This window comes from Brassica rapa, chromosome A02 (genome assembly GCF_000309985.2).
Source record: "Brassica rapa cultivar Chiifu-401-42 chromosome A02, CAAS_Brap_v3.01, whole genome shotgun sequence".
Classification (NCBI taxonomy): Eukaryota; Viridiplantae; Streptophyta; class Magnoliopsida; order Brassicales; family Brassicaceae; genus Brassica; species Brassica rapa.
This window is the reverse complement of record NC_024796.2, coordinates 9139681-9154189: the sequence shown is the minus strand read 5'-3', so window position 1 is coordinate 9154189 and position 14509 is coordinate 9139681. Positions and strand designations below refer to the sequence as shown.

Here is a 14509-nt window from a genome sequence, read left to right as displayed (position 1 = left end):
ATTGGCAAACAAAGAGAAAAGTGGTAAGCTAATGGAAGTGTTACGGAATGACAGGTTAACGACACGACTTTAAGTGGCAAAACTAACGGTAATAATATGAAACGGCAATTTAATGGCAAGGCTTTAAGAAAATATATCTTCAATTTGGAATTTGTTTAGATGTCTTAAAGACAAAGTTTCGCAACTTAATCACTCTTTGTTCACAAAACATTTTGTTCTCTTTGTTCATCAGATTAATAACTTTGCTAGCAATACACTTTCTTCTCAGGTCATGCAAACTGAAAGATAGATTTCTATATTCAAAAGAAAAGACTGCATTAGTTGTGATAAAACCTCAAAATTATTCTAGGTGTTTGAATAATGGCAAAGAGGCATTACCAATTAAACATGGTGAAGGGTTCGTAGTTAAAAAGTTTATTTAATTAATAAGTTTTCATTGGTTTATGAAAAAAATAATAATAAGAATTTTTTTATGAAAAACTGGAATTGAAAATCTATAGTCTCAGGTCATGCAAACTTTTTCGACTCAGGAGATCAAAGATAGGTTTATATATTCAAAAAAATACCACTTATAGAAGTTTTGTTTTGGAGACACCTCACAGATCATGACTAGATTCACAGAACCCTATCATGCAACCTATCAAGAGTGTATATATAAGCAGTCTCTGTAGCGTCTAACATATCAGATGCAAATCCGCAAACACCTCTTTTCTTTCAAAATTCTCCACTTTCTCTTGATTACCACAATGGATTCGAGTGATCAAGCAGACAGAATATCAAATCTACCTTATGTTCTTTTGGTCCTCATAGTTTCATGCTTGTCTTTCAAGGAATGTGTTCAAACATGTGCCCTCTCCAAGCGGTGAAGATTTGTCTACCTTGAGACGAGGAATGTTTCTTTCAAGGAAACCGACTTCTTGAGCCATTCTGTCAACACAAATCCCATAAAAAATGCTTTGGATAGGATTGTGTCGTTGATTACGTGCGTCGTTGGGTCGCTAGAATCCATGAGCAAAGGTTCGAGATATCTATCTCGTATCCAAAGACTTACTTGGATGTGATCGAGTCCCTGATAGCGTTCGCGGTCCATAAAAGGGTCAAGAACTTGGTTCTTGATTTCTCAAACCCGGCGTGGAGAACCTTTCATGATGTAAACCTTGATGAGTTGGTTGTTGAAATCCCACAAAGCGTCTATGATCTAGCAACTCTTGAGTCGTTGAAAGTTGGCGCATGCAAGAAGTTTGACCCCGCAAAACTGTCAAACCTAGGGAAGCTCAAAACCGTCTCTTTCGGCTGGATGGAACTGAAAAATCCTGAACTTTTTCTAAAGACTTCAAGGGTTGAGTGTTTAACTATCAATGACTGCTGGGAACTTGATTTCAATATGATAAAAGGAAATATGAGAGAATCATAAACTGCGTCTTTCTCCTTAACTGCATCTTTAACCTCCCTAGAGTTGACATACTCAAGTACTCGGGAGATCTTTCCCGATTCGAATTCGATAACATGAATATCATCATACGAAGTTGAATTTGATTTCCAGGTACTGGACAATAACAATGATGAATCAAAGGATTCCAACACCGCAGAAGGAGGAATGCTTTGTCATCTCCTTAATAATCTCCTTGATGATGGTGGTCGATCTGCTACGACCTTAACGGTCTGTCCGTTTCTACTCAAGGTATGTCTTTAGATTAACATTACATTTTCACACATTAGGTCATTCAGTGTAGGTTCATTTTAATTCATGGTTCTTTAAAATTTTTGAATACTTTTCCATGTGGTAGTAAATGTACCTAGTGAAAAGAAATTATGTTGAATATTTAGACATTGTATAAACAGATTAGATATTAGTAGTTTTTGAAATTTATTAGGTTAAGTGTGTGTGTGTGTCACAGTGTTTACGAAATATAGTATTGAGAGTTTTGTAGAAATGATATTTTAAGCAAAAAAAACAATGAAATTTTTTCTGTTAAATAGAAAATATTTTTGATTAATTTTTTTTTTAAATATTTTCTATACTTTTGTATATATTTTAAATATTATATTTTAAAAAGTAACAATTCCTATAAACACAAACAAAATTCGTTTTTAATTAAAATATCACATAAGTTGATTTTTGGTTTTTGTTCATAAATGATCAAACAAAATTGAAACTAGTTTTCCTAAAATTTAGGAAATCTATTTAATAAAAATTTGGTTGGCTAATAAAGTGTTTTAGAAAAAAAAGTAAAACCAAAATCTGAATCTTGAATAGTTTTGAAAAGTGTTTTTGAAAACCTAAAACCCAAATATGTTTTAGAATCTATAAAATAAGCAATGCCTATATTTTGCATTACATAGGAGACAATACTTCCTTCCATAGTTTTAATTAAAGTAATTTCTTAGTGAACAAAGAGCTATACCCTAAAATTTTAGCGTTAAATTATTGTATATATTGACTGTTCAGAATAAAATAATGACATAGTGAAATATTTTTTCTTATGTAAGATGATTCTAAGATCTGAGCATCCACATTTTCTTGGCTCATGGAAACAAAACATTTAGTGCTGAAGACGGAATTGCATCCGAGATAGTTCAATGGAATTAGGTTTCTTCTCATTAATTTCCCAAACTTGGAAACACTCACTATTTGTGTTCAAAAAAAAAAAAAAAAATGGAAACACTCACTATAGATTTGCTTCCTCGAAGCCCCAATGCGGTAAGTTTTCTTAATGTAAATTATATATACATGTGCTCTTGTTATGAAAAATGTTTATATAGTATATATGATTAATTGACATCCTGTCTCGTTCATATAACTTGAACTTTCTCCAAAAAAAAAAATTTATGGCATCATTTGAACTTGTATCAGTTGCAAATGATAATATATCCTGTGCTTTCATATGGCCAAAAGGCTCTTCACGTACAAATGATCCTAGATGCCTAATCATTTGTCCTTTTTCCATGAGAGTCAGCTTGTTTTCTGTCTAGCATAAATCAATTACAGCCTCCCATATAAGAAAAAAGAACCCAGATTTTCCGTTGTTGTGATCTCCTTACTGCTTCTGCACACATTGGTATGTAACAGCCAATACAGCCAAGGATCTTTTTGCATTTGTATGTAGTTTTCCAAGACAAACATTACACGCAAATATATATTGTCTCATAGCTTAGCTCTAATTCCTTCCCCCCATGAGCTGCCTCAAGCCGCTGGTGTAATTCTCAACACTACCCAAACATATCCACTTTCATATTTTTTTCATGAAAATGTGAGTGAAACTCTTTTCTAGAAAGAAGCTTGATACATGCAGCTGAAATCATGGGGTTCTTCAATATTTTATTCTATAAAAAGACAACGATTACTCGGAATTGTAAAGAGAATGCCAATGTCTTGTACGTAGATAGGCTTCGACTTGTCAAATTATCTGCAGAGTCATTGGATGCTCAGTATCATCTACTCATTATTAAAAGAATGTACCTCTTCACTACAAGAAAACTTCATGAACTCCGACAATATTTCCCGAGAACACGAGTAGTCAGAATTACGTACGCATATATAATATATGCATACACATACATACACATATATGAAAGTTTAGAACTCCAATGAGTAGAACCTCCAATTGGAGGTGCTCTAAGAAGTTGAAATTAACCTCATCGTCAAGACAGAAAAAGAAAATGAATGTCGGAATGGGTAGGAAAAAAAAGCATATTATAATAAGTATATATCTGGCAGATCTAAAGATTGCCGAGAAAAAAACAAGAAAGGAAGAGATTTATTGATGATCGGAAGAAGCTGTTCTGTCTGAATTCCTCGCAATAAGAAGAAGATGATACATTGGTTTAAGCAGCTGCGATATGATCAGCGTTTGGCATCGCGTTTCTATGGCTCGTTTGTCTTATTTACTTCACTCAGGTCTACTTCAATCTCTCTAACTCAATCTGAAAAATGGCGATTCTAGTTAACCCAAAATAGAGAATGTAACTGATTCCTCAGTATTAGCTATATATAGAAACTGCATTGCGTGACACTCAAGTTGATTTACCGGTTTTACATATATGTAGGGTTTTAGATCTTTCGTGTGGACAGCTGTTTCCAGCTCAAAGACAGGATTCACGTGCTCTCTCTTGTCCCATTGCTCTTGCTTGGTCTAGGCTAGACCTCCCGTAGTTCAAGCCTGTATCTGATGTTTTTCTTGAGCGTTCAGAATGTTGGATCAGCCATGGCTGATGTTTTCATAGATGCCATGATAGCTGAGGCACTAAGAGCTGAGAAGTAAGACTGTATGTGAAGATTGTAGTTGAATTCTTATTCACTAGTTGAGTTTTCCTATTTGATTGGCTTATCAGAGCCTCGTTTAGTGATCTTCAGTCGTTTCAGGGTGTGCTATGACTGTTGGTGCAATATGCGGTAGTTTATTAGGAGGCTATGCGTTGAACAATTTAAAGACGGAAACAATCTGCCTCCTCTTCATGGTACTACCTGCGTTACAACTACTGTCAAGTATTTTTAATACGATGCCCTTGATAAAACATTAAAAATAAAATAGTTTTATTATAAAGTCATCTATTATTAAATCTGTATAAGTTTCAATACAATTTTGCATTTTTAGTCTAAAATATTTTATTATTTTATTTTAAGTATATTATATTTATTTAGTTTGTTTGACTTAATTGTTTAAATAATTTTTTTTTTGTAAATTGAATATTTTTAATAAATCATTTTATTATTGATAACTTAGTATTCAACCAACCTAAAATTGATTCTTATTCAAAATTACTTTCCAAATAAACGAACAACATAATATACTGTATGTTGTAACTCCAATTGAACCTCGATCTTGACTTTAGGATCTGATTGGTTTTAACTTTTAGCGCAGCAGTAATAATGAGTGCGGTTGTAATTGAATCTTATTTCAAGTATTATTAAACGATTTGTAAGACTGATACTTAGTTAGAAATGAGTACATATTTAAAATACTTATGACTGATTACATATAAGATAATGTAGCAGTTTAATAATTTATCAATGTTAAAATCATATTATTATGATAATATATAAAATTAGTCATTTAATATAATTAATAACAATCTTATGTTTATCTTTTACTTTTATTTTTATTTTTATTAGATGAAAGATAATTTCAATGAAATTGTGAATATTTATATTAAAATTTTAAAATATATTTTGTTTGATTTATATATATGTATATATTTTATATATGTATATACATTAGTGTCTAAAACATTATAGTGAATATTTTTGGTTTATAGTTTTTAATATCACTACAAGAAAACAGCGGTATTCTGACGGACGTTCCGACGGAAAATGAATTCCTCGGAATATACCGAGGAATTTCCGAGGCAATTCCGAGGAAACACAAAATTTGGCTTCCTCGAAATTTCCTCGGAATATACCGACGGAATTCCGAGGAAAATTCAGTTCGTCGGAATATTCCGACGGAATACCGAGGAAAATTCAGTTCGTCGGAATATTCCGACGGAATACCGAGGAAAATAGTATTCCTAGGAAAAAACCGATGAATTCCGAGGAAATATTATAGACGTTAGAGAGCCGTTGGGGAGATTTTAAAAATTCCGAGGAAATTCCGAGGGCATAAAGGTTTTCCTCGGAATTTCCTCGGAATAGATCTTGTCGATTTAGGGATTTGATTATGCATTCCTTTTCCTCGGAATTTCCTCGGAATTTTCCGAGGAAATTCCGACGACGATAGAGTTTTCCTCGGAATTCCCTCGGAAAATTCCGAGGAAATTCCGAGGAACTTGGGGTTTTAAACCGAAAACAACATTTTACGGATTGAATAACACATATATAACCTTCATTAAGTGTCTTAACCAGATTATGAAGTCAAACTTTGGTGTTTTACCCAATAACAAACACTTTTACGATTGCATGAACGAAAACCACACAACATAAGAGAAACACTTATACACTTTAACAAACGGTAAAGAGAATACTTACAATTATTTTTGAAATTTTGTTATTTCATGGTTTATGATCATCTATACAAAGAATCCTCAATGGTATGCATTATAATTGTATAAGAAATGAAATACGGCGAAAATAATCGATGTTTTGAAACCCCAAACCCTGGTTCCTCGGAATTTCCTCGGTAAATTCCGAGGAAATTCCGAGGAAACCTGGTTCCTCGGAATATTTTCATTTAACCGGGTAAACCAAGCCGCCAAATATTTCGCGAAAATTGAATTAATGATTTCCGAGGAAATTCCGACGGATATAGTAAATATTTCCGAGGAAATTCCGACGGATAATTTCCGTCGGACCCCTCATTTTATTAGGTCGAGCCCGACCTTCTTCCCCATTTCTCTCCGCCGCAATCTCTCTTTCTCCTGCGATTTCGTCGACTCCTCTCTTCTCCCTTGCGATTTGCGGCGCTTTCTCTCTTCTCCCTCGCGATTTCCACCCTAATCCTCATGTATGAACCCTATCCCACTCTTTTAGGTTAGATTTGTATGGTTTTTAAGTAGATTTGATGATTTTGGAATGAGATTTATAGATTTTGTTAGGGTGAATGGTAGATTTATAGATTTTGTTAGGGTGAATGGTAGATTTGATTTGTATCACTTGATTTGAATTTTTTTTTTTAGTTTTTATTAATTTTGTGGTTATAAAAATCGAATTTGTAATTATATATATATATTGAAAACGTTTTTTGTATATAAAATCTATTTTTTGCATTTTAAATTCATTTATATATTTATTAAACATTTTTAAAATCTATAAAACTTTTTTAAGATTAAAAATCATATATATAATATTTAAAATCATTTTTTTGTGGTTATAAAACGTTTTATGTATTTTATATAAAAAATATAAATTTCTATATTTATTAAACATTTTTAATATTATGAAAACTATTTTTTGTAATTATTTAACATTTTAAATATTTTTAAAACTATTTTTTGTAATTATTAACTGTTTTTGTGATTTATTTAAACTATTTTTTTAATTTTTATACTATTTTATATTTATTAAAACTAATTTTGTATTTATAAAACATTTTTTTTATTATAAACACTATTTTATTATTTTTTGTATTTATAAAAACTATTTTGTATTTATAAAAAGATGATTTCATATTTATAAAAATATTTATATTTATTAAAACTAATTTTGTATTTATAAAACATTTTTTTGATTTATAAACACTATTTTATTATTTTTTGTATTTATAAAAACTATTTTGTATTTATAAAAAGATGATTTCATATTTATAAAAATATTTATATTTATTATAACTAATTTTGTATTTATAAAACATTTTTTTATTTATAAAAACTATTTTAGTTTTTTTGTATTTATAAAAACTATTTTGTATTTATAAAAAGATGATTTCATATTTATAAAAATATTTATATTTATTATAACTAATTTTGTATTTATAAAACATTTTTTTTATTTATAAAAACTATTTTATTTTTTTTGTATTTTAAATATATTTTCTATTTCAATTTTAATTTTATATTTTCGAATTTCAATTTAAAAAAATAAATTTATATTTTTTTTTTAATTTTGGAAATATTCCGAGGAAGTGTATCCCTCGGGATATTCCGACGACATCTTCCTCGGAATATTCCGAGGAAATTCCGACGAACATGTGGTCCTCGGAATTTCCTCGGAAATTCGTTTCCTCGGAATTCCGTCGGAAATTTCCGAGGAATTTCCGAGGAAAAATGAAATTCCGAGGAGTTATTTCCGAGGACTTTTTTCGTCGGTATGTCGTCGGAATAGCGTTATTCCGACGACATACCGACGATATTTTCCCTCAGTATGTCGCTGTTTTCTTGTAGTGTATAAATTATGATAGTTTTAGTGGATATAAATTAAAATATGAAATGTTTTGTATTTTTGTATTTATAAATTTTGGTTTTAAATTTCTTTCTGATATTTAAAAGATTAAAAAATATTATTATTTATATGTAATTTCTTTTAACTTTTAACTGCAAACGTTAACTTAAGCTAATTTTTTATGGGAAATTGCCACAAATACCACATTCATAGTATCACTTTTCATGTTTACACTAACCACTTTTACCCTCACTTTTAATGAAGGGTAAAATACAATTATACCCTTAGGGTTGACTAATCTAGACTTAGGGTTTAGAGTTGAGGGGTGGGGTAGGGTTTTGGAATGTGAAATTTATGATTCTAATAAATATATAAATACTTAAAAAATAGATAAATTTTTTTTAAAAATAGTTTCAAACACAATTTCCGTTTTTCAAAAAGAAATTTGAAATTTTTTTTTTAAATAAATTCGAAAAAAATTAAAAAAAAATTCGAATTTTAAAAAGTATGTTTCAAAAAAAAAATTTACCTTTTATTTTTTATTTCTTATTTTTTTATTTTTTATTTTTTTTATTTTTTTTTATTTTTTTTTTTATTATTTTTTTTTTTTTATTTTTTAATTTTCTAATTTTTATTTTTTTTTATTTTTTAATTTTTTAATTTTTTTATTTTTTTATTTTTTTATTTTTTATTTTTTTATTTTTTTTATTTTTTTATTTTTATTTTTATTGTTATTTTTATTTTTATTTTATTTAAATAATAATTTATTATATATATAAATAACAAGGTTATAAAAGTCTTTTGTCACTTAATGAAGAATGTATTTTTGAAAATGTCTCATTAGTAGTGGTAAAAATGAAAAGTGGTACCATAAAAGTGGTAAACATGTAATTTCCGCATTTTTTATTTTGAAATTTTTTAAACAATTTGAAGTGCTTTACAATCTTTTGTGATTATTGTAAACGTCAACAACCACTACGATTCACAATATATTACTACGATAAAATTGTCAAACCCTTTAAAACTAATATTAATATATTATAAAATTTTAAATTTATATTATTATGATAATATATAAATTAGTCATTTAATATAATTAATAACAATCTTATGTTTATCTTTTACTTTTATTTTTATTTTTATTAGATGAAAGATAATTTCAATGAAATTTTGAACATTTATATTTAAATTTTAAAATTTATTGTGTTTGATATATATATATATATATATATATATATGTATATATTTTATATATGTATATACATTAGTGTCTAAAACATTATAGTGAATATTTTTGGTTTATAGTTTTTAATATTAATTATGATAGTTTTAGTGGATATAAATTAAAATATGAAAATTTTTATATTTCTCTATTTATAAATTTTGGTTTTATTTTTTTTCGATATTTAAAATATTTTTTAAAAAAATATTATTATTTATATGTAATTGATTTTGTCTTTTAACTGCAACGGCTAACTTAAGCTATTTTTTTTTATTTTGAATTTTTTTAAACAATTTGAAGTGGTTTACAATCTTTTGTGATTTTTGTAAACGTAAACAACCACTACGATTCACAATATATTACTACGATAAAGTTGTCAAACCCTTTAATACTCTTGTCTACTAAGAAAATTGTTTACCACTCCAAATTTGGTACAAAATCCATATATTTACCATTCGTTGAATCTACAGATTGAGGTGTTTGTTTGTCTCATTTAAAATGATTCTTAGTCAAAGTTAATTCCTAACTAATATAACAAAGAGAATAAATTGTATGTAATAATTCCTTTTTAACTTTTTTTGAAAAAAAGATTTAGTCCTATTCAACTTTCCATTCCAAATTAATCTTTATATACTAAGAAGATCCAGCAATTATGACAACATCATCATATAGTTTATCATTCGTTGAATCTAACGATTCTAAAAGATTTGATCCCTTTTGTTCTTGTTTCGGTTCCTTCATGCATAGATGACAGATTTATTAACATTATTAGCAAATAGTGCAAATTTGCAAAGCTCCTAAAAACAAATGGCTGTCAAATTATATGTGTTCACTATTAAATATTTTTATAAATAACTGTTTCCTTTTAAAATACGTATTTTTAAAGATAAATAATATTTTTTAAAATTTGTAATCAATCATTTAAAATTTATTCTTAATAAAAAATTATATTCAAAATAATATAATATATGGTTTCCATTCAACTTGTTGATTTTAAAGACTGCATCATAGTGGGCAACAAGAGAAGACTGCGTTAGTTGTGATAAAACCTCAAAATTATTCTAGGTGTTCGAATAATGCCAAAGATGCATTACCAACTAAACATGGTGATAGGTTTATAGTTAAAAAGTTTATTTAATTAATAAGTTTTCATTGATTTATGAAAAAAAATATGAAAAGATTTATGAAAAACTAGAATTGAAAATCTATAGTCTCTGGTCATGCAAACTATTGTGCACTCCGGAGGTCAAAGATAGGTTTCTAAATTCAAAAAATACCACTTATAGTATTTTGTTCTGGAGACACCTCTCAGATCATGACTAGATTCACAGAACCCTATCATGCAACCTATCAAGAGTGTATATATAAGCACTCTCTGTAGCATCTAACATATCAGATACAAATCCGCAAACACCTCTTTTCTTTCAAAAATCTCCACTTTCTCTTGATTATCACAATGGATTCGAGTGATCAAGCAGACAGAATATCAAATCTACCAGATGTTCTTTTGGTCCTCATAGTTTCATGCTTGTCTTTCAAGGAATGTGTTCAAACATGTGTCCTCTCCAAGCGGTGGAGATCTGTCTACCTTGAGACGAGGAATGTTTCTTTCAAGGAAACCGACTTCTTGAGCCCTTCTGTCAACGCAAATCCCATAAGAAATGCTTTGGGTAGGATTGTGTTTGTTGATTACGTGCGTCGTTGGGTCGCTAGAATCCATGACCAACCCATCGATACATTCGAGATCTCTATCTCGTATCCAAAGACTTACTTGTATGTGATCGAGTCCCTGATAGCGTTCGCGGTCCGAAAAAGGGTCAAGAACTTGGTTCTTGATTTCTCAAACCCGGCGTGGAGAACCTTTCATGATGTAAACCTTGATGAGTTGGTTGTTGAAATCCCAGAAAGCGTCTATGATCTAGCGACTCTTGAGTCGTTGAAAGTTTGCGCGTGCAATAAGTTTGACCCCGCAAACCTATCAAACCTAGGAAAGCTCAAAACCGTCTCTTTCGGCTGGATGGAACTGACAGATCCTGAACCTTTTCTAACGACTTCAAGGGTTGAGAGTTTAACTATCAATGACTGTTGGGGACTTGAATTCAATATGATAAAAGGGAATATGAGAGAAGTTGCAATCATAAACTGCGAATTTCTCCTTAACTGCATCTTTGATCTCCCTAGAGTTGACATACTCAAGTACTCGGGAGATATTTTCCCCTTCGAATTCGATAAAATGAATACCATCATAAGCGAAGTTGATTTAGATTTCCGCGTGTTGGACAATAACAATGATGAATCAGACGATTCCAACGCAGAAGGAGGAATGCTTTGTCATCTCCTTAATAATCTCCTTGATGATGGTGGTCGATCTGCTACGACGTTAACGGTTTGTCCGTTTCTACTCAAGGTATGTCTTTAGATTTACATTACATTTTGACACATTAGGTCAGTCAGTATAGGTTCATTTTAATTCATGGTTCTTTGAATGTTTTGAATACTTTGGCATGTGGTAGTAATTGCACCTAGTGAAAAGAAAATATGTTGAATATTTAGATGTTGTATAAACAGATTAGATATTAGTAGTTTTTTGAAATTTATTAGGTTAAGTGTCTGTGTGTGTGTCACAGTGTTTTCGAAATATAGTGTTGAGATTTTTTGTAGATATGATATTTTGAGAAAAAAAACAATGAGATTTTTTCTGTTAAATATTAAATAGTTTTTATTAATTTTTTGTTGATAGTTTCTATATATTATATTTTAAAAAGTAACAATTCCTATACAACAAACAAAATTCGTTTTTAATTAAAATCTCACATAAGTTTTTTTTGTTTATAAATGATAAAAAAAAATGAAACTATTTTTCCTAAATTTTAGGAAATCTATTTATTAAAAATTAGGTTGGCTAATAAAGTGTTTTAGAAAAAAAAAAAAACCAAAATCTGAATCCTGAATAGTTTAAAAAGTGTTTTTGAAAATCTAAAATCCAATTATGTTTTAGAATCTATAAAACAAGCAATGCATATATTTTGTTTACATAGGAGACAAAATTTCTTTCCATAGTGTTAATTAAAGTAATTTCTTAGTGAACAAAGAGCTATACCTAAAAGTTTAGCGTTAAATTGTTGTATATATTGACTGTTTAGAATAAAATAGTGACATATTGAATTTTTTTTTTCTTATGTAAGATGATTCCAAGATCTGAGCATCCACATTTTCTTCGCCCGATGGAAACAAAACATTTAGTGCTGAAGACGGAGTTGCATCCGAGAGAGTTCAATGGAATTGGGCTTCTTCTCATGAATTGCCCAAAATTGGAAACACTCACAATAGATTTGCTTCCTCCAAGCCCCATTGCGGTAAGTTTTCTTAATGTAAATTATATATACCCTCAAAAATGAATTATATGTTACAATATATATATGTGGATCTCTTCATATTATTAAACCACGCGACAATAATTTCATATTTCTCAGATGGCTTCATCATATGCTGGAATCGATCCACAGACATACTGGATGCAAAACATATCATATGAGTGCCAGAGAGAAACTCTAAAAGCAGTTATAGTGAAAAACTTCATTGGTGGCGCAAAGGAGCTGCACATAGTGAAGTTTTTTATTCGATCTGGATGTAAGCGCCTGGAAAGAGTTGAGCTATACATGCCGTTTGATTTGGACAACGGTCGAAAGGTGTTTGCATATGCCAAATCTGAAATGTTGCAGAAAATTTCAAAGCATCTTCAAGTTGTGGTGCACAATTCTTGAAGAGGTGATCTATCAAGACTTCAGTACCGGGTTTACTTTGCCATTTAATAATGTTTTCAAGTTTGGTTTAATAACTTCAAGAATGGATGTTCTTGTTTAAATCTGTTATGTTTGTTTCGGTTTATTTGTTTTATGAATAAGAGCCTCAGGAAAGACGAGGACTTGGTCATCTCTATGAACCAAAGAAAAACTTTCTCTTTTAAAGATTTGGTTATTGTTTCCTGCTAGCTTAATTTCTTTGAGTTCATATGCTTTTGGTGCATCTTTGGCTTAGTTAAATTGATAATGTACAGGTGCTCTTGTTATGAAAAATGTTTATACTAGTATATTAATTGATATAAGTGGTAACTCGTGCCCTGCGCGGAGTGATGGATTAAAAGAGATTATAACTTTGAAACTATATTAATTTATTGGTGTAATTTAAGTATATTTGAAAGAAATAAATCTGTAAGAGTAAGTAAAGACTTATATAAATTTATTATGAGTTTAAGATAAAATAGAACAAAACATAAGCAATAAAATTATTGTTTTCATAATATAAATTATGAATATAAAATAAAATAAAACATAGGGAATAGAGTAATAAAATACGAAAGAAACAAATTATAAAAAAACAAATAAAAACTGATAAAATCACAACTGCTGTGAGAAGTGTCTTCAGAACTCCTAGTATGCAATCCTATAAATAGCCATAACAAAGTATCAGCTTACTAAACTAAACACAGTTAATGATATTCCAAATTCACTAAACGAAATGATATACCACTTTCTGAAAGCATTAATTTCTAGAACATCATTGGGTTCATAAATAATTTTTGAAAACCCATCAATGTTAGTAACGTTATTCAATCGATCTTATCATGATAAACAAAACAATGTAAGCAAAATATTAAGAGGATATCACCTCCAACACTTTTTATTTAAATTATTACAGTACATTACCTATTCTCCAATTAATTTTCCAAAACTGTAACACACAGGATACAACATTTGCATATATAGAATTCCATAAATCTTGGAAAACATGAGCAAGTGCTTCATAAGCAACCCAATTAATCACGACGTTACTATAATCAATTAAAAATTATAATATTTCAGCACACATGAAAACAAACTAAATGAGTAAAAAAAAAATCAAATGTGGAATACTTACTCCATGTATGTATGATATATATGCATAAATTAGAGGGTTTATTGCACAAGAATTACGTAAATAAATTTATTACATCGCGAGATCGTAGGCAATCAAAAAATCACAAAGATTTCGACTTTCCATATTGACTTAAGTAAATTTATGCGTAAGTAAATGTATACCATATTGACTTTCCATAAACTTTTAAATCAGATATTAGTTACTTTCCTATATTAACCGGATTGGACTGCGTCGCGATGATTTCGTGCATGGTATCCATAATTAGTGTATTTCTTCAATTCCTTGTTGACACAGCAATTAGTGCTGAGAATCCCATAAATATATGACTACTAATAGATTTATTTGACGAAATTCAAATACATGATCGAATCCACAATTAATTATTCGGAAAATCGGAAACCTTATTTTTATTTTATAACTATAAAGGTTGAAGTTGGAAACCACAATTAATTATTCAGCAAGAAATTTTCAAATTGTTATCTTCCAGTCAGTCAAGAAATCACATTGCGAGTGGCGTTGTAGGATTAATACGCCTACACAAATTGCCATCACAGATA

The 14509-nt window shown here is 29.4% G+C and overlaps 1 protein-coding gene across 1 annotated transcript; it reads left to right on the top strand.

Moving 5' to 3' along the window:
* Window positions 1-8523: 8523 nt before the first annotated feature.
* On the top strand, window positions 8524-14509 carry LOC103852320 (putative F-box/LRR-repeat protein At1g56400). The gene is made up of 2 exons (XM_033285867.1): window positions 8524-12391; window positions 12509-14509. Exon 1 carries the CDS (start codon window positions 10492-10494, stop codon window positions 11452-11454), a length of 963 nt encoding a protein of 320 aa, XP_033141758.1. The 5' UTR covers window positions 8524-10491; the 3' UTR covers window positions 11455-12391; window positions 12509-14509.